This window comes from Cottoperca gobio, chromosome 11 (genome assembly GCF_900634415.1).
Source record: "Cottoperca gobio chromosome 11, fCotGob3.1, whole genome shotgun sequence".
NCBI classification, from domain to species: domain Eukaryota; kingdom Metazoa; phylum Chordata; class Actinopteri; order Perciformes; family Bovichtidae; genus Cottoperca; species Cottoperca gobio.
Window position 1 is genome coordinate 13,155,618 of NC_041365.1, and position 22,004 is coordinate 13,177,621.

Below are 22,004 nucleotides of genomic sequence, written 5' to 3' on the forward strand. Positions count from 1 at the left end.
CATTAGGGATACAACAATTTAAACAGGATTGTTTTGTACTTAAAGGAGCATACCAGTGGGTTTGCATGGTTCAGCCCATTTACCAGAAATCTCACACACATTACATTAAACACACTGACAACCATTTAGCTGTGTTTTAGAAAATCTTCAAGCATTTATTATTCTTATTTAACTTCCGTATACAATTAAATTAGCAGACTTGCTTGAGTTGTGCAATCAAGTCCACAACTCGATTAATTTCGCTAAAGTCTTCTAAAATCTTTTCATAAAGAAGAATACAAATATTAAGGGTTAAATTGCAAAAACAGTTTTTATTTATTTTCCCGTTTTATTTTTGCATTCCAATGATTATCAATCGAGTCGAGATGTTTTGATTTATTTTCTTCATAAATCCTGTTTTTTTTGTGCACTCAAGTGAATATTAATGACCCCGGTGTGTTTTATTAATGTTTTGAATGGCATTTTTCAGTTTTCTTTGCAAATTAAATGTTAATATGTTGTAACGTTGTGATGTTGATATGTTTTATTTAACTAGAATAAGTGGATTTTATTCCAAACATTTTTATTGATATTTACTTAAATAATTGCCAAAAAATCAAAGACACAATTACTGTATACTGAATATACTACCTAATACAGTACATTATTTAAAATCTACATGACTGCATTAGTATTTATAACAGTGTATACAGTATATGCAAAACAAAAATGCAATTGGAAGATTTGGCACGTAGGAAAAATAGGCCCACATTACAATTTACAGAATGTGTAATAAAGGAGCAACAACTCACAGGTATTTTCTTTTAACAATACCTTTCTCCAGATTACTGATGCACTACTGTTTTCCTCTCTAATAACAATAGCGGAACTTAAAGAGAGATGTGAGTGTTCAGGAATTCCCTTATGATCCTGCAGTCTATTAAAACCCACTCTGTTAACCTTTTCATTAAGAGAAAATTCTACAGATTCAAAAGATGTCAAATGTCAGACGTGTCCTCGCCCTCATACCCCTGAACTGGGACACTTCTTAAAATACTGCACTCCTCAGAGAAATGTTCCAGAACATTCAGTGTCTACATCATACCCAGGTTCCCTCCCTGGCTTCCCACATCCAACTTATTTTTTCTTTCTGTGACGCTCAAACACGTCAGAAAAAGATGTCAGACAGTGTAAAGCTTCACTCTATTTAAAATAGCTTTCATCTGTGCTCGTATTCTGTCTTAATTCGTCTGGGACTGGCAATTTAATCACTGTTTGTATTCAGGTATCTACTGATTCTAGACGACCTCATCTTAAAAATGTGGATTTATTTCAACATTAAGGCTTATTATACTTCAATTTAAACATTTGGTAAATCAAGTTGTGTATTTTGTATCCCTTTGTGCCTTGCTCACATCCATCCTGTATTATTTATTCTTATATCAGGCGTTTTGGGGAGAGCCAATCAGCACCAGGGAGAGCTCCCTGCATCCATCCGTCGTCATGGACAACGCCCCGGTAGTAGCTGCCACTTAACCCATTTGATTTGGATCAAGCTTTCTTTCTTTTTTTTTAACAACCAAACAAATCGATAACAATGACACGTATTACATTGCATTTCTGGAAGGTTCATATACACATGTATATCTGAAATATAAACATGTATGTAGTCTACAGTTGGTCCTCAGTTCTGATTGGCTGAGTCACGTCGATGCATTTGGAAAAGCTCGCCACGCATTAACGGTTCTTTTCGGTCGCTTAGCAACCACATTGTTTGGCTGGTCAACAGCTGTTGGAGGTAAAACAATGAAACATATTAACATTTGTAACGAGTCACAACCAAGTGTATTATGATAATGGTGTGTTGATAAAGATAATAAGTATTTGATTAATAGCCTAATATCAATCCAATGTGCCGTGTTTACGTTACTACGCACCTTTTTCTGCGCAAACGCCGCTGTCCTCTCTTTTGTTCGACGATGTGTCAACGTAATTGGTAACCCCCCCTCCCCCCTCCCCTTCCATAAAGCAGCGAGGTGACTGGCCCTTTAAGGGTTATGTAGCCGGGCTAGCCGATGTAGGACGAGCCGACCGTGCGTCTGCCTGCCTGCGCTCCCGCTGCCATCCCCATCATGGCCTCCACACCGACACCACCGAGGATGAACCGACCAGCCAGCGGCCCTTCCCTTCCCGGAGCGGAGACGGACTTCAAGCCGAAGCAGAGGCACCGGTAGAGGCGAGCCGCGCCGGGGAGAGCCGCCTCACACATCCCATGCCACCCCGGTCTCCTCCATGCCTTCGTCTAAAGCCAAGTACAGCTATTCGATAAAGAGGGGTGCGAACCCGGGCGGCGGCGGCAGAAACATGACAACGAACCGGGATTATTCTGTTAATCTGTCGGTGCAGCAAGTGCTGAGCCTTTGGGTGCAAGGCACGACGCTGCAGCACTTCACAGGTATGCGGAATGAAAGGTGCCGTTATTCTGTTCTCACACATGTCCTCAGCATCAGCATGTACTGTACAGTTGTGTTATAGGCGCGTCCATTTTAAAGCAGAATAAACCTACATGTGCGATATTTCACCTCACATGCTTAGTGAGCAGACAGGGCAGAGCTGTTCCTATATGAAAGGGGGCATCTGTACCACCTCAGCCCCGTCCACAAGCTAGTGAATGCCGGTCGGGCCACAATAAAAAAAAAAAAAATGCCACTCCTCTGTCCACGCGTGCAGAGTCAGTGGGTGACATGAAAGTAATCACAACATGCGGCTAATTATTCTTTCTGATGCGTGGATGCGCTTTGACTATGTAGTAAATGAAGTGTCGCCCCCCTCCCTCCTTCCCTCCCTCCCTGCTCTTCCCCCTCCTCCCTTTGTCTTGCAGTCCAGTAATCAAGGGGCAATTAGAGGCAGCATCCTCAACTCTCCGGGCATCTGTCTGGGATGGTGCAGAAATAGTGAGGCTCAGTTAAAAATCCATGCTTTTCTTAATGTGTTTTTGAATGGTAGGGCCAGGCGAGAAAATGTTTTGTATGGGTGTTAATAAGATGCAGATATGTGGTCGAAGCATCATGATGAGCAGATAGCTGAAGGTAGATGACAGCTTTCCTTCAGACAACTATTCACAACAATTATGTACTACACAAAAAGAAAAAATGCCTTCAAACTGGTTTTCTTGTTCCATATGCCTTTATTTAATATGGGCATGAGATGTTCTTTCTTAGGTAAAGGTGATGATCCACACCTTTTCCTGTGTTAATGAGCTTCAAGTGAGACGATCTGAGGTCAAACAAAGTCATGTCCACATGAAATAAAAAAGAAAAGAAAGTAAGAGCAAGAAAAGCAGTGTGTGGGCATTGTATCTCTTCCTTTACAGGCAGGCCGAACTTCCTCAGCAAGCACAAATGTGCCGTCCACCATCTGTTCAAAACGTTTTCATTATTTTCTCATCGCTAAATGTATGAAGGGTGAAAAGGGGTGGTGTGTAAAGGAACGACAGGATTGCTCTGTCACATAAACACAAGATTATAGACATTGTTAAATTCCTCTCTGCAGCGTGAGAGTGAAGCAGAGGCGGACATGTGTTCATATCAGAATTGGCACAGACCCATCTTATGAAATACAGCTGTCATCCTGTGTTGAGAGACACATCGAGCGAGAACGGGAAAAAAAAGAAAAGAAAAAAGGTAGTGGCAGCGCATGTAGAAGTTTGCGGAAGCAGAGCTGCAGCAGCGAGTGGGAAAGGTGTGCAGAGCTGGACTTTAGGGTGCACAAAACTACCCCCTCTTCCCCACGCTTCATCAACCAGGTGAAAAGCGACCTCCTGCGACATGAGACAGGTTCAGGAGGAGAGAGTGTCTGAGCCCTGAACAACAAGAGCAATACACTCCAGAAGCAGATGTAAACTTTTGATATACGTCAACCCCTTTGACCTTTCGTTGAGGCCCAGGGGAGTTGTCTTTACACAAATGGATTTACTTCCTCGCAGCAGTTTCACTTCAGCCAACCATAAAAGGAACATAGTTTGCTTCATGGTTTGTAATCCTGAGCTAAATTATTCTGACTCTTGTCTACAAGCTTTATGTTTCTACAAGGCAGATATCATTTTGGTGGCATGTTTTAAAATGTCAATCTCGGAGATTTTTGAAACTCCAGTTTACCTCAATGCAGATGTATAAAACTGCGTTAAGAAAAGTTAAAGTAGCAATAGATAGGTTTGTTCGCTTTTACTAATCATTATGAAGTAAATGTTGGTTGCACAATGTAATAGCTGTAGAATTATGACACCATTAGCCAACGGGTAAGATCTGCCGGGAAAATGAAGTTTTTGGCACAAAGGAAGTGAAACAAAGTCAACCAAAAGCAAGAAGAGGATACCGCTTTTGTTTCCCCCTAACAGGAACTATCCCCAGTAACCAAGTTGAAAAGTTGTTAAGTAAACATGTCCAGGGAAAATTTCCTTACTATGTTGGACAGTTTTTAATTTTTTGAAAACTAGGATGACAGTAAATTTAGGTCTGGAAGAGATTCACAATGTTGGTACATCTATACATTTGGTCTAGTGTCCTATAAGCCCTAATTGGGAGCAGCTTCATAATAATAATAATAATAATAATAATAATAATAATAATAATAATAATACATTTGATTCAAATAGCACCTGACAATGTTACATTGGGGAAAAACATATTAAAACATTAATAAAAAAACCCACATAAACCACAGTGGAAATATAAAAATAAAACATTAGGGCTAACATTAATAAAATACTTTTTTTAAAAGATAAGTTTTAAGAAGTTATTCAAAAGATGTGTTGTGAGTCTCCAAGCCTCCGATCTTCAAGCAGGGAGGTCCAAAACTGACGGACCCTGACTGCAAACCTTTTGTCTTGAGCGGGACTATGGGATCCACTGTTCAGTGTTCGGGACAAAGAGATAAAGACAGTTCCAGCTTTATCACTACCAGCTGGCAACATCTCACCTCGCTCTGTCTCCCTGTACCGGGACAAATCCATCATTCTTCCTCCTGATGGATGAACTCAACACCCCTGCAGAGCTCCTGCAGTCCTACCACTTTGCCACTGGTTCATGTTCTGCAGCGGCCTGCGTGCTCATGCAGAAACTCTGACCTCTTATCAAGTGACCAAAAAATATGACTTCCTGCTTTTTATTTTAATGCTTCACTGTAGACCGGCGAGCTCTAAAGCTGCCGTGCGGACAAAGACCTTGTTCCTCTGTTGCGGATTAGCAGAAGTTAATGCCGTGCACTGACTGTGTTTTTGTATCTCTGAACATGACACAGCACTTGAGTGGAGCATCCCATAGGTGCTGTTTCTGAGCTGTGACCACCTGCACTAATGTCCCCCGGTACTAAATGTTCAGCTCAGCTTCCAGCGTCTTCTAAAACGAAAAAAATACCTGCCAAGAGTCATTTCTATCAGCCGGAGTAAATAACCAGCATTTTCACTGAAACATTTCAGCCGACCGACTTTCTCCATCCTGTTGTTCATTTGTATCTTGATCACATTTCATCAAGCTTGTCATTTGTCAAGCAGTGCCAAATAAATCCATTTAAATGATGGTTTAAATGTTAGTGGCCAGCAGAGCAGGTGTTTCCCATTTATCCACTAATGACAACATTTTTTACTGACATTTAGTTCTTCTAAGTGTCGATGTCATAGATGAATTTGACTGATAGCATTATTATTATTATTTTCTATACATATCAAGAAACTTTTTTTATCGTGAATTCTTTCCGCCACGATAAAGATTGGAAGCCACTGGTTTAATCTTTGACAATTCAATTTATAAGCTTATCATATGTGTGTGTTGGTGAACTCTTGAAAAGTACCTAGAAGAAGTAAAAAGTAGTATAAAATTAAAATATTCAAGTAAACAAGTATCTAGTTAGGTGCTCAGGGTTCCAGTGGTGCTGGTCACGGGACACGACAGAGGTTTGTGGAACGCGTCCTCCTGTGGCCCCACATGCTCCTGTGTTGAGCATGGTGTTAATCCGTTCAGGCTTAAGTTGGGCGACAGATGCCCGGCCTGTGCAACCGGGACTTGATGAGAGATCCTAATGGAGCAGGGTGGGACGTCTCTGGGTACTTTCCATTGGGCTAACGTGGCTTAGTGTGACATTTTTGTAGCAGTTTGTGAAACCAGATACAAGCATGAATAGCTCCTTTTTAAATTAGCCCAAATTATTAGTGTTAAAATTGGATTTTGTTTAAATGTAACTGCTTCGTTTGATGGACGAACAATTTACTTTTTTCACGGCAAACATTTTGACCTGTCATGTGAGGAAAAGCACAGGGGAGGGGTGATAGCCTTGTTCCATTAAGACAGTCATTAAGATATCCAGTATGATGTTCCAGTGAGCCACCATGCACCATACCAGGACCTCCCCTTAGTTTAATGCTGCCATCTTTAATGTTATTAAATACACCTGTGTTATTCCTACAATGACAAGTAACAATGTCTGCTGTGCGAAAGGTCTATTAGTCAATCCACAGAAAAATTATCGCTAACTATTTTGATCAGTTAACTGTTAAAGTAATGTTTGATGCAAAAATGACAGAAAATGCAGACTTATTTCCTGTTTTATATCATCTTAAACTATATATATATTTGGGTTTTGGACTGCCAAAGCAAGACATTTAAAGACATTACCTTGAACTTTGAAAAACTAAAATAGTCATCAGTTGCAGCCCTAGTCTGAACGATATGACCTAAACGTTGCATAAGCTCCTCCAGGAGCCTCATGTCTCGTCTCCTCCGAGACACTTTTAAACGATTGGATGAACACCCTTGATGATGGCGGACCTTGATTGATTTCCAGGTCACAGGCCGGAGGACGGAGGAGTGACGATGGGAGGAAACATAATTAGCAGAATGGAAAGAATCCATCTTTCTGACTCTTATATCCCCCGTCCCGTCACAGACATCTCCCTCCTCTCTCGATGGACGGCGATGGTTGTAGAAAGACAGCATTGGTGCAGCAGCGTGATGTGACTGACGAGCCCAGTCGTGCGGGACAAAGAGCCGTTGTGTTACTGTGCTGTCACGTCGCTCTCTGCCCAGCTCGACAGCTGATTGCCAGATCAATAAGTAGATGAAGGCGCTCAGTCGACTGTGGAACAATTAGGTTAGATGCTAAAGAGCTCCCTCCGGGCTTGAGAAATACTTTGTAATAGAATCGGGTCCTCACCACTCAACAATGTCACTTTTCCTGTTTATATTCCATCATCCAAACAAAACCGTTGGTGCGTTTTACACAACATTCTTGGGCTTTGTATTGGTCATTCTTCTACTTCTAGAATAATCTCCTGGCCAGCTGGCTTCTCCTTGCTCCCGCGGTGCCAGTGGTTCAAAGCAAGGCCCCTCGCTGGCGAAGTGCAACGAGGCCAGAGCAAGAAAAAAAGAGAGGGCTGAGGAGGAAGAGGAGGAAGAGGATGAGAACGATTTTGAATGGGGCTGACCTCCGGTTAAGTCCAGCTTCTATTCAGATATATTTTTTTCTTATGAAATCCGTTACTAAGGCATCACGGTGATACGTATTCTTCTAGATGATTGTTGGCAGTTTTAGTTTGCAACTGAACGAACAATGCAAATGTTGAATTGTTCATCTGCGTTCCAGCTGAATAAGTCCACAAAAGGGCAACTGTAAGCTATTGTTTTCAGACAAGATGTCTCGCTCGCTGCAGCTCGTGTGAAATCTCACTCAGAGCGGTTTGAGACATCACAACCTCAGGTCCATTACCATGGTCGGCTGAATCCTCGATGAGCCCTGACTTAGATTGAGGCGGCTGTAGATTGAAATCCTCCCTCTCAGACGTGTGTAGCTCTAAGAGTATCTCTCAAACAAGGTCTTTAATGTGTAGATCTGTAAAAATGCATCAGGAAATCTCCCTGTGGCCCAGGTAGCAGGACAGCATTCTTTCTGAGAAATGACATCTCTGAATTTGCATGACAAGGACATTTTATCTTCACCTATACAGGGAGGAATATTGATCCTATTCTTCAATGTAATGAAAATCCTCAGAGATCAGTCGCTTTCGCTCTATCTTTGCTTAAAGGGGCAATGCAGTGATTTATTATTGCACTAACCATTATGTTGCAGGACTTGTGAGAGATAGATTAAATAAAGAATGGTCAGAAATCTAAACAGCAGACTCTGAGATATCCTGACTGTTAGTCCCTAGCATGGGCTAAGGCTAAGCTCTGCAAGAATTGGATCCTACATTTCCCATAAAGCAACGTGGCATCATCTTCGATTAGACTCGCCCTTCCACCAGCAAATTGTTGGCATTTTTGCTTGAAAGAATACTTAAATAGTTGCTTGATTAATTTTATTTTAATGATTAATTGGCTAATCGTTGCCCTCTAATAGATGAATGATATGGAAAACTATCTAATTGCAATTTTTTATCGTGCGATTAAATATGCATTGCTTGCTAATCTTCTGTATTATTTATTTTACCCAAGAAATAAATGATTCTATAGTTTGAACAACATCGGATATGGTCAACATGTAAACTGCTCTTTCATGAAGGCCAGGCCTACAAGTTATGATGAAATGATTGATGCAGGAATTGATATGAATAACATTCTGATTCTGATGTTTTTATTACAAACATTTAAGTATTCATTTTATTTTACTTTCAAAATGCTAACTTCAAGCCTTGTAAACGTGTAATATAATAATCATGACTTAACTTAAATACAATTTGAAATGCAAAAACGACAAAGCCATTGTGAACAATAATTTATTATTAATATATATATATGGTTTAAATTTGATTAATCGTTTAGTTCTAAACTCTAGGAGTAAAAAGTATTATTAGTACTGTGGTAGAGGAAAAGTATAAAGTAGCATAAAATGTAAAGTAGCATAAAGTAAAGTACCTGAAAACTCTACTTAAGTACACTAGTTGAGTAAATGCACTTTGAATACTAATAATTTCAGCATTTATTAAAGAAATCTGATGGATCGAAACAGTCTCATAGTTTGGTGTTTTTCACATTTTGATTGTGTGTCTGATGTGTTTTGTCTCCCCGTCAGAGATGTGGTACTGGGTGTTCCTGTGGTGTCTCTTCTCCTCGCTCTTCGTCCACGGGGCGGTGGGGCTGCTCATGTTGGTCATGCTGCAGCGCCACAAGAGGGGCCGCCTCATCACCCTGGTGCTGGTCAGCGTGGGTTTCCTAGCCTCCCTCTCCGGAGGCGTCATCACCAGTAAGTTCATTCATACTCTCTTTTTTTAAATTTGTTTTTAGACTGACCTCAGCAGCGCTCAGCATCCAGTCGGCCTGAAGAAGACTGGAGGTGACAGGGAGGGAAGGAGAGCGGGGATGTGTGTTAACTCCTGTCAAACAGAGGAAGACAGGAGGCGACGGGGAGATTTCAGATTCTTGTTTACCTTCCTTTTCCTTTTTTGTTTGTTTATGTAGCACAGGAAAGCTTTAACCATGTCTGGGTGATATTGAGAAAATATAAATATATGATTGTTTTTGGGCTCGATTCAAAACCTCGAGTTAGAAGATGTGACGATAATGTAAAAGTTGCTATTGGTGCATTTACAAGGAAAATAATGACAAAACATGTACGTGCAGTAATGCACCCTCTAAAGAAAGACATGTAAACTCTGTCACTACATTACTTTACGGCTAGAGACTACTGCCAACATGATACCTGCAAGGCTGGATTACAAACTGGAGAGAGTGGGCCCACACCCCCAGGGGCCCTGACAAACTAGTTTAATTTAATTAATTTCCGTTAATACTTAATGTACCGCTCACTCATAATATAAACTGAAATGACAGGGGCCTTAAAGGGACATTTCACACAATAAGATCAGTTTAATGTTCATGGCGAGCACTACTCAGACGCAGACTGTGAATTAAAATGCGAGCATCTTTCAGGCAGGGAGAGACAGCAAGATGCCATCCAGTTGCATTGTGGGAAGATTCAGCTTAATAGACCTTGAGCCAAACAAGGGAGTAAAAGGTCAGGATATTTTAGCCTCCGCTGCATCGAATGTGAACGTTCTTTTCTAAATATGTTTCTCACAACGCGAGGCCCCCATCTTTCTTAATGAAATATAAACAATACAAAAACATTGGAGGAGTGGCTTTTCACCTTAAAGGTCAGAACATCTTTAGTGAGCCTGAGCCGACTTGGTTTGGGTCTCACCTTTACACATTTACACACCGACAAATAAGCAATACACACACTGCACTGCTACGTTCACAGCTATAATGTAAGTGCTGACTATATATTCACACACACACACACACACACACACACACACACACACACACACACACACACACACACACACTCTCTCTGGCTAAAAACCCTGATGTTATAGTTTTAGTCTCGTGCAAATCTCTTTGTTTCAGGAAACAGTTTTGACAGCAATTTAGGTGCAAATTCAGGAGGTTCATCTCGCTACACAGCGTGGAGACCCATTGGCAGGGCACAGGATCAAGAGGTCTTTCTGAATATTATATAAACATAAATAGGTTATTCATACATACATAAACAGCAATGCATTTTAACGTATTTAAAAAAAGAAAAATACAATTTATACGATGCCATTGAAAGTCGCAAAGTTATACAATTTAATTATGGTACAAAACTAAAAGAATCAATAATGTATCCCTGTTCCAGCTTTACCATGCATTTATGGCTGGCTGCTTTCTGATCACCTTTATATTAGTAATTGATATCTGAATGCTCTTCACAGTTTGTTTGTCTGTCTGTTACCAGACGCACCAGATATTATTTAAGCCTTGCGTTGTTTCATTACCGTCCACTCACAGTAACACAGTGTGATGATCACAGAGTGTGTAAATAGACCTAAATCTATCTGAGCGTAGGGCAGGAGCCCTTCTGGGCTCGACTGAATTAATCACTCTCCATCATAGATGCAAGCTGGCCCCCAAAATAGAAAGACACTTTATTATTAATGTGCTGCGATCAGGGAGAGCAGACTATTGACTGTGAGCACACACACCCTCAGCCCCATCCTCCATGTGTACACCAGCCTGGCTTCAAGTCAAAGTGTGGCAGAGCAAGGGCAGCAATGTCAGCCGAGCAGAAGGACAGGAAAGGTCATGTAGTGTTAGAGTGCGGCGGCCTGAATATGGCCAAAATGATAATCAGCATTATTCATTGATTTCAGGGACAACATTTCTTCACTCTTTCTCGTTGTGATGCATTCTTGCAAATGTCCACATCTAAATATATAATATAAAATAAACAGTCTAAAATTCAGCTCATCTGTTAGATCAGGGATGTGTGGGTGTGATCACATTTCATTGACAGTGGTAACATAAGCAAAACAAACATAAATGCGGTCACATTTTGATTTTAAAGCCACCGTGTGAGACTATTTTTAGCTTCTGTTATGTGACGAATTTCTGAGTGAAACGGATTGTGTGGGTGGAGTTTAGTTACGAGGCGGCTTTGAGGGCTTTTTTTTAAGGCCTATATGTGTTTATATTTAGTCAAATTAGAAGTTTTCAGATTTAGCTGCTGGCAGTCTAAACCTGTCTTTTTTTCTCTTATAAGTGGATCCATGGATGTTTAATCACGCTGAACATCAGAAATATAGTGATGTAGTGATAGCCTCACGATAGTTCCAATAATAGATTTTTTTCTTACGTATATTTGACAAAATCTAGGAGATAACTGAGAAAGTAAAAGACACAGAATTAGAACTTGGACAATGTTTGCTTTAAATATTCCTAAATCCTGTACAGTGCTGAGACACTTTAAACCACTGACAGAAATGATAACAATTGTGTGTTTATGTAAGACCCCATTGTTTATAGTTTAAAGCTGATTATAAAGCCTTGAAATCCAACTTCATCTCTCAGTTTTGTTTATTGTGAACCAGAATCAGAGATTTATAAAAAGCTCTTGTCGCTGTCTGTTTACATGAAGATGGCCCAAACAGCATATTGTGAGGGTAAGCATGAACGCAGTATGTGGCAGTGCATTGAATCACGTCCTCACACGAACACTTCAACCATCTTTTAATAAATATTCAATCACGATAATTGACCTTAGTGCAGTGTACTTGGTTCCCGGCGTGACGCTGAAAGGATGAGGACGGATGTGTCCTCATTGTGAATGGACATTCTGCAGTGATGGTGACAGGCTGTGACTGACAGCTGGGTTTTATGGAGCAGCAGAGCTGCCATTATAATAAATAAATAAATACAAAAGAAAGAAATGTAGAAATAAATGCCTGAAATATCAAATACATGTGCAGGTTGGTTAGAAAATACTTAAATATACAAAGTTCTATTAAATATTTAAAACAAAGAAATACAAAAATAAATAATTTGTCAAATACATAAATACATTTTATTGTTTCTATTTTCGTGCATATTTCTTCATATTCAAATTATTCTGCACATTTATTTGATTATTGAGGCTTTTATTTATACATTTCTTTTATTTAATATTTTATTGAATAAGACATTTATTTATTCATCAAAACACATTTTTTACATCTACTGTATTTATTAATTTTTACCTCTGTAAGTTTGTACCTTTGTAAAGGTGCCCTTTTATTACTGCTTTTATTTATTTGTTCTATTTTAACTACACATACATTTGCAAAATGTCATTGTAGCTGAGTATAATGACAACAAAGATCATTCTATTCTATTATTATAGCAGCAGCTTGTGTCCTCCATATTGTTTGTGTGTCGGCCCATCTGTTTACTTGCTTTGTGTACTAACGCTGGTGATGTGTGCTTATTTTTCCTCCTTGAGGTGCGGCGGTGGCGGGGGTGTACCGCGTGGCAGGGAAGGACATGGCACCGCTGGAGGCTCTGGTGTTCGGCGTGGGCCAGACCGCCCTCTCCGTCATCATATCCTTCTCACGCATCCTCGCCACTCTGTGAAGCAAAACCCCTCGACGAGATGATGGACAGACGCTGAGATGAGAGCGAATGAATCGAGCCAGCCGGAGACTTTTGAGGCTGGGTTTGTGGAAGGAACGGGGGCAGAAATGCTCTGGACCTTTGGGGCTGGATGCGGGAGACAGCGCCCCCTGGTGTCTCTGCACCGTAACTGCCACAATCACACTGCTCTTCAGAGGGAACTCAATGCGGGCCGGTTTGCTTCATGTCAGACAGCAGCACCAGGCGAAGTCGGCGCCATCCTCAGCTTCTGGACTTGAAAGCCATGCTTTCGGGTGTTTCCAGAGTTACATCACTTTTTGTGCCAACAGCCTTCTCTGGGCCATCCAGATGCCTTTAATGGCCACTGACTCCTAAAGGCTTTCTGTTGCACCTGTGAGGGGAAAAAAACTATTTTTTTAAAAACGGCCTGGAGTGACGACCTGTAATAATGATCTGATGATCTCCTCCGGTGATCAGCGTGAGAACAAAAGTTGAGCAATGACATTATCCTCACCTCTCCGTCTTCACGAGGTTCAAGTACAGATTATCATGATCATTCCTTTTCCTTAAATAGTTGCACCATCCAACTCACGAGCGACATGCAGCTTTGAATTTTGCACTTTGTAAGTGTTTGAGACGCTCTTTGCCTAAGAAGGTGTGAAATCAGTAGACGTGGTGGAGAAAACAAGCATCGGCGCTACGTTTGGTTTGATATGTTGATTCATCGTGTGCCAACGGGAACTCCGTTTGGAGTTAAAGGAATATTTCGACACGTTAGGAACATGTCTCTTATGTTGCTGAGAGTTACATGAGGAGATGCCACTCTCACGACTGTCTGGAAAATATGAAGCTACAGCCAGCAGCTGCTTAGCTTAGCTTAGTTTAAGCATAATGACTGGAAACAGCTAACTCTAACTGCCAGCACGTCGTTATACATCTCGTCTGTGAAGTCTAAAAACAACTATTTGCAATTTCACAGGGGGTTATGTGCCTGACTATTTCTTGGCTAAATGGAGTCGAGAGCAGTGGTTCCAAGCCAAGAAAAAGTCTGCCACATATCCTGCAAATTGTTGATTTTACACTTTGTGTTAAACAAACAAGATATAGAATTAGAATCAGATTTAGAAGACCTGGTAGGCAGATTTTGTTTTGACAGAGCCTGACTAGCTGTTTCCAGTCTTTGTGCTAAGCTAAGCTAACAGTCTCCTGCTGCCAGCTTCATATTTACTGTACAGACATGAGAGTGGTATCAATCTACTCATCTAACTCTCAGCTCGGAAGCGAATAAGCGTTTAAATGTTCTTTTAAAGCAGACAGGAAGGCCTGGTCGAGCCCTCAGAAGTGTTTGCATTGAGCAGGTTCGACTCAGGACTGGTTAGCGTAAGATCGGGATCCTCTTATTCAGGTTTAAAGAAAGATGTACTGGTATTAAAAAAGGCTTGTTTTGCTGCTTGAGAGTCACATTTTCAGACTAACTGCTCTGTGTCTGTGAGTCCTGGTGCAGAGTTTCTGTAAGAGTGTTGGAATCGAGCCGTAGTATTACTAACACTGTCTGCACTGCTACAGCATAAATTCCCCTGTGGACAGCCACTCCTCCCTGGAGAAGGTCAGACGGATTCTGCTGCTCAGACGGCCATTCTTCTACGGCTTCCTCTTCTCTTTGTTTTCTTTATCAACCCATGCTCCTTAAGTTTAACTTTGCATATTGCACTGAAATGAACTGCCTTGTTTTAGCACAATGTGCGATGATACAGCTCTGCTGTGACCCGACCCAGTAATCTGTTATTATCCACAGAGTGATAATAGACATTGATAATCTCTTTTGGTAAAGCAAAGAAGAAGAATGTGCTTAAAGCTACTGTATTTACCCAAACTGGTTTATCGTGTCGACGCATTAGTTTTGAGTTTTTCACTGAGAATAGATACACTGATTTTATTTAAATGTAATGCTTGGCCCATAAATCCTCCCAAAAATTCAAACAGATTATCTTGTGTGCAGCAGGATGAGAGGAGATAGGTTATAATGCCAAAGTATCGCTCACGTTCTAGCTTTATTTATCATTTTGTTTAATTTAATTGATATCACAGCAACGATTTATTCGTTTTAATTCAGTTTTAGAAACATTTGCACATCGGCCCCCAGACTCCTGGTACAACTTCATAAAAACCACAGTTAATATGAATTGGACAAAAAAAATAAGATGTTGTTAAGTGCTACTAAAAGCCGTGTATTTATGAGTTATGTAATTGACACAGCTCACCTTCAATACCAGCTCAGCACACACGAGGGCGATATTGCACAGAATTGAAGTGGCAGCCTGAATGCCTGAAAGATGATTGTGGAGTTAAAAGAATGATGAAAGTGCCACAGAGTGTTTTGATACAGACATTTTACTAAACAAATGTTTTCTGTCCTAATTTCCCCTAAACAAATGTGTAAAATTAGAGAGAAGTCATGTGAAACCCCCTTGTTATCCACTGAATGCTCTGCACATTGTCCATGCTACCTGCTTGAATGTTTTAGCTCAATTTCAGGGACCAAATGTGAGTTGCTGCCGATGACTCACCTGCTGGCACAGCAATGACATTTCTGTGAAGCTGTTTGTGGGGCAGTTTCTGCATGTTTGTATGTATGTGTGATTCATAGGAGACATGTGAGTGTTGTTGTTGTATTTGGTGTCGGACTGTGTGGTTGTGCATGTGAGTAATATATTCATTAGAGGGGTTGTTTTATGGAAACCCTGAGATGCCAGTCCGTAGTTTTTTTTTCTGGCGATCCATTTTCTAAGTCTGATATGAATTGTTTTCTCTTCTGTGTTTAAGACTAAAGAACAGGTGAAACAAAGCTTTTGTAAACGGGGTTTTTCCTCATTCGTTCTCCAAAAAAAAGAAAAGGCCAAAATTCATAGAAAAATACCCGTGTGCTAGCCCTAAATTCATTTTTCATCTGTGAAAACAGGTGTAGAAAAGAGTTTGGGCAGGTGAATGATTTGTTTTTGTCAGGCTCATTTTGTTGTTGTAATACTCATTTTGAACACCACAACCCCATGTTCTCAATAAGACTAAAAGCATTCATGTATATTTCCAGTCGAGTTTTAATGTCTCCATGCACTCTAAACACAAGGTACATATATTGTGTGTTGGCAAGTTATTTACCATCACTGTCATGTCTTTATTTTGGCTAGATATGCATTTTAATCGGCGCCAATCTGCTGCTTTTAGTCCTATTTAGAACATGGGGTAGTGGTGCACTTCAGCCTATTGTAGCCACAATTAGTATGACAACAACAAACACTTAGAAACGTGATCCTGGCAAAAACTTGTATTTTTCACCTGTTCTTAAAGGACTTAAACACAGGAGAGGAAACAGTTTAGATCGCACTTAGAAAGTGGATCACCAGAATGAATAGTTTTCTCTCACTTGCCTCTCAGAGCTTCCGTAGTTTGTTCACATTCTTTTGCAGACCCCTATAGTGTCAGAAAGAGTGAGGATCTAATTGTAAGTGACCCTATGTTCAGAGGAGCAGTTCACTGAGCACTGTCTTACACAATGTGTTGGAAACCTTTGTATTTGATGTGTTAGAAATGACTTTTAAACTGCGAAAAATGACTGGACTGAAGTAGTTAGATGAGTGCACTTGTACATCCTGAGCTGTATATAGCCATGTACAAAGTCTTCTGACATGAACAAACTAACCACTGGATAATATTTAATGATGGAGTATTAACACCCAGCCTCATGATCGCCCTGATGGTGAATACTGTGTTTTTCCGCTCCAGGTTATGTGATTCAGCCGCCGTCTAAGTGGCTGTGTGACTGACTGTGTCCTGCAATATCTAAGGAGACACCCAGCAACTAATATTCCCCTCTAGACTTATAAAAATGCCATCGCACTGCAGCGAGACGCCCAGCTCAATAATCCTGACTCTTTCATAGGCTTATAATTAAAGCTGCCCCCCCCCCCCCCCCCCGGACACTTGCTGTGTACCCGCTGTGATTGCATGTGCAGTGCAGCTCAGATAACGTGTGAATGGGACTATACGGACAATCCAACAGGAGACAATGTTGTACAAAAACCCCAAAGTGGCACTTGTAGATAATGTACAATATGTTCTTTTTTAAATTTTGTACCAGCCAAACCGCTGATATTTATAACTATTGCCTATTTATGTACAAATTGTTCCTCCTGTATATACTCAACAGTCAGTTGAAGTAAAAATCTTTTGCAGCATAAACACTCAGGAGTTTCCATTCTTTATCTGTATCATCATCCTGTGTCCTTTATCACCACTCGCCCTCCAGTTTCTGGCTGCTTCTTTACTTTCCCCTTTCAGGTTCCCCCTCCTTCCTCTTTCCAATCATTTCTCAGAGGTCGTAGAACATGACAATTAGCTAAGGACTGAAAATGTTCTCCCATTTTAGTTAAACTCAGCAAAACTTGTAAAAAGTCAAGGCCAAAGCTTTTTAATCTAAATCCACATTCAGCAGAGTAATTTGAATTCTTTCAGGAGCTACAGTATATCTAAAGGCTGGTAAATCTGCTGAGTGGTGTGGATTTAATCCGTCATGATGGTGACCTCAATCAGCCTTAAAATGAGGAATTCTGCAGATTTTCCGTTGTTTATTAAAGATGATTTATTTCAAGTTGACAAGAGTTAATTTGGGAGTTATTTGTCTGCCCTTAGAGTTGATAATGGTGATTAACATTACAATCTGACATCGTTTTATTTTATATTCTCAAAGTTACAGTGAATATGCTGTATGACAGTTTTGCTGTTCAATTATTAACCCATGTGCATCACTAGGGATGTTTTTTAAATCTTTAAATCATCTTGGCTGTGTTAATATATATGGAATTTAATTGGCAAGGGTTTTAGTTTTTCTTTCTAATTTTAGAGGCTCAACCTCAGCTCCTATAATAAGTCTATAATAAACTGACATTTAGACACTCAGAACCTTAAGGACAAAAATGTCCCCATAAACTCATTCATGCTATTATATCACGCTCTCGATCCAGAACCCTGGCTTCAAAATTGTAGTTTTTACTATTTTCTACCAGATTCAGCCATTTTCTCGTGTTTTTCCTCACAGAAAATAATAAAATAAGTTTCTTTTTTCTCTTAAAAAGCAACAGTGGCATTATATAAACAAACAAAGCATTTAAAGGGTAAACATTCTGGAAGTGATGATCAGGACTGATGTTGGTTAAAAGATTTAACTTTATAAAATAATATATATTTTATGACATTTTTTTGACATCAGAGCAACTATTTTTAAAGGGATGCACGAAGGTGAAAAACAAAGAATAACTCATGACACTCATGACTTTTCAACAGAAATAATTTCCACATCAAAAAGTGCCCATATGGCTTTGCTCTACAAATGAATTAATCCAGCATGAATCAAAATTGGCTGCTTGACTGTGAATATAAAGAATCAAACTCATTAGTGTTTGTTACTCTTGTGTTCGCCCGCTTTGTGAATGCAATCAGAGGCAGCATCAAGCTGGTACACGGAGCCCCGCTTTTTTGAATGCATTATTATTCACTGCGTCTCTGTTGCCATTGTCCTCGGGCTCTGAAGCGGAGTCGTCTCCATTCGTGCCTCGTCTCCTGTTGGCACCGGGGCGGACGGAGATCATCAGCCCTCTTGGCACCGCTCAGAGTCACTCAGGCACTTCACTTCGCTTTGCTGTACATGCTCTCCTGCAGCAATCATTCTTAGGGAAGCAAAAGTTATGCTTTGACATGATGAAGTTGGCTGTTTTCATTTGGTTGTATCATTCCCAAAAAAACCTCCCAAAACATGTTGATTGTAAGACTCCATGATTGAACAAAACATGATTCAGACCCAGACACAATTCTCATGTTTGATTTGACATTTTGTTACTATCCCACCAGTGTGATGTGCTTTACTCCCTGTTAACTTACTCAGGCTTTTCAAGGCTAACATTCCCAAACCTTAGCAGAGCCAGTTGTCTAATGTGATGTGTTTATAATGCTGAGAGGAGGAGTGGGGCTATGAATAACTGTAATGGAATTTAATCAGCATGATTGTGGATTTGAATGGATAAAAGTCTTGAGTTGTTATGTTACCTTGTTTTTTGTTATTTTATTCTTTAATGGCGCAGAGCCTGTAGCTGCAGCTGCTCTCTGGATGGTGGTTTTATAACAAGAGAGAAAAGGCTGCAATTTGAACTACACAAATAGCCCTTATCAATTACTTACAATGAGGACCCTGAGAACTTAGGGATGAGCCTGATCTTTCCAGGCACACTTGGATTCTATATTTATATAATCCATCATCAATGTAACTATTCAAATCAAATAGTTATTTGTTTCTAAACATCCTTTGTTATCCTGATTAATCCAATGTGCATGCATTCCATATTTGAAGCCAATGAGAGACTTTGTGTCACAACGTCTGCCGCTCTGTCCTTCTGCACCATAAATCTGAAACACTATATAGATACACGTGGGCATATCTATGTCCTGCAGTGCCATTCCCAGTCACCTGACTCTCAGTCACCTGCTCACCTATAACCTGCAGTATATAACCGGCCCTTTTCCATTCATTCCCAGCTGCTTCGTGCTTTGCTTTCCAGCCATCTGGAGTCTGGAGCTGAACTCTTACTGTCTGCTTTTGGGTCCTTCCCATGCTGCCTCACACTTTCCTGCCTGACACTTTGAGAGGGAGATAAATGTAAGTAGTACCACAATGCAATTATTGGTCAAGGACTGAAAGGTTAAGTGTCAAATTCCTGAGAATATCAGTAAATAAATGTTTCTACATATTGATGCAATTATTTTCAAAACGATGGAAGAGACGGTACACGTCTAAACACACCGTAACATCGTAGCAGATATTATTGTATGTTTCACAACCACTAACGCTGTGTCAGCCTCTGCCAGTTACACGCTAACCAGCTAACAAACAACATTAACAAATAAGATGTTAACTTCACTTTCCACTCTGATGCGTCTCACTGCTATTGTCTTATTGAGTTTAGGGTGAGTGCAGACAGGGGATTGAATGCATGCTTTAAAAACAAACAAAAGAAAAACCACTTCAACAATGGCTGGAACCGGGCCATGTCTTCTGACCCGGTGGATCACTTGACAATATGGCCTTGCCTTTGTGCTCGCTGATTTGACTCCAGTTGCGCATAATGTACAGTATCTAAAGCACAACCAACCGCGCACGCTCTCTGGATGAAGCTGGGATCTGTCTGGGTTTCCTTTGTCTCCTGTAATATCCTAAACATGGAACATATTCTCTTACAGTTTCAACACAATGAAGTCTGGGTAAGGCTGGAGTGGCTTTATAGTTGACATAATGCCAAAATGTAACTTTATTCCTTTTATAGTTTTTCAGTCACTCCAAATGTTGGTTTGTCGATGTAAATTCAAAGAGAACATCTACAGTTGTTGGCCTGATAATAATAATTTGTAATGGATTCATTAATATGAGGGAGATTAAAAGTTTTCAGATTTAAGATTTAAGAATGATTTGCAATAGCTGAAAGACTTCAACAGTTAAAAATACAAATACAGAGAGAAGTTGAATCAGCAGTTAAAAAAGAAGTGCTGAAGAACGTTTACGTTTCAATGTCACTGTAAGCACTGCATGAAGAGTGAGTTGAAGCGTAAGCTTTGAAAGGAGTTCAAATGTCAGTCAGTGTAGGTGATAAATTCAGCTGCAGATGTCGGTTGAAGAGTAAGCCCTGAAAGAACTAAGTTCCACTTCAATTGTGTAAACTATAAGATGACGACATCATTGAAGTGTTGAACTGTAAGCGCTGAATGCAGTTGGACTAAATTGTGTATGAACACTGGAAGTTTGGGGAATATCAGTTGAAGAGCTGAAGTTTATTTTCTTGTTGAAAAGGTGGCCTGAGAGCTGAAGGGGTTTGAAGTGTCAAAGCGAGTGGAGACACTGTAAGAAGTTGAAATGTCAGCTGAAGAGAAGGAAATTAATATGTATATAGTAGGTGATAAGTTGAGCTAGAAGTGTCTGTTGAAGTAACAGTGCTGAAAGAAGTTCAATTGTATAAAAAGACATGAGTTGAAGTGTTTTCTGAAGTGTAAGAACTGAAAGCAGTTGAAGTCAATTGGCTGTAAACAATGGAGGTTTGGGGAAATTGAAGAGCTATGGAAGTTTTTTTTCCATCTCTAGGACAGGTTTTGTTCTTAGATTTTAAATAATGATGATGATGGGGGAAAAAAAGCTTTTCTCTTTCTTTGGCATTGTTTTGCAGGCAACTGCTAAACGTAAGAACAATGTGGGATCCCCTGCTGGGTTCGTCCTTCGTCGATGATTACTTTCTGATGAGGGACTTTTGTCTCCATCAGCAGTAGTCACATGCAAGGGATAGTGTGACAAACGTCCGAAAACACCCCTGATTCTCCAGCTCAGTCTCTAGCAGCAGACAGGAAGGACTCTGACCTCTTAAACATTACATTACACATCCTAAATATCGGGGCCTGATTAACTTTGGGCCTTTTACATCCATTCCATCCAAGGTCATTTTCAAAAGCTTTAGTTGCAGCATTGCTCAATGGGATGGTAACGTCGTTAATTGTATTAATTTTTTTACCGACATTCACTCTGCCCACAAGATGTGTCCTTGTGGGCAGAGTGAACTCTTGACCTTTCGTCTAAAGTCACCATCAGATTCAATTTATCCAATACTTCAGTTTATGACCAAATGTGCAGATATTAAACATGCTTAACTGATGAATTAATAAAGAAAGAAATTACACACAAACCTTCATATTTATTTAATAACTATTAAAACCAAGGACTGTATGTAATTTTTTTGTAAAGTGAAACACTCAAAAATGTACATACGTTAAAATTATACATACAACAGAGTCTTATTCAAACAGCACAATAAGATAATCAACATTATGAATGATGGGCTTTTTCCCAGTACTATACAGCAGATTTGTGGAATGACTAAGTGAAGTTGGACAGCTGCAGTCTTTCAAAGCTGCACATCAATTGTTGTTCTCCATGAAAGCCACAAGAGAGCAGCATCACATCCCTGACGCGTGTCTGCCGGCTGTCCAGACATCACCCACTGGGATCCCCACAGTGATTCATCC

The 22,004-nt window shown here is 40.2% G+C and overlaps 1 protein-coding gene across 1 annotated transcript; it reads left to right on the forward strand.

Moving 5' to 3' along the window:
* The first annotated feature begins 2,028 nt into the window (after positions 1–2,028).
* Positions 2,029–17,132, forward strand: tmem170b (transmembrane protein 170B). Its single transcript, XM_029443001.1, has 3 exons — positions 2,029–2,434; positions 9,040–9,210; positions 12,766–17,132. Exons 1-3 carry the CDS (start codon positions 2,272–2,274, stop codon positions 12,894–12,896), a joined length of 465 nt encoding a protein of 154 aa, XP_029298861.1. The 5' UTR covers positions 2,029–2,271; the 3' UTR covers positions 12,897–17,132.
* The last annotated feature ends 4,872 nt before the right edge of the window (positions 17,133–22,004 follow it).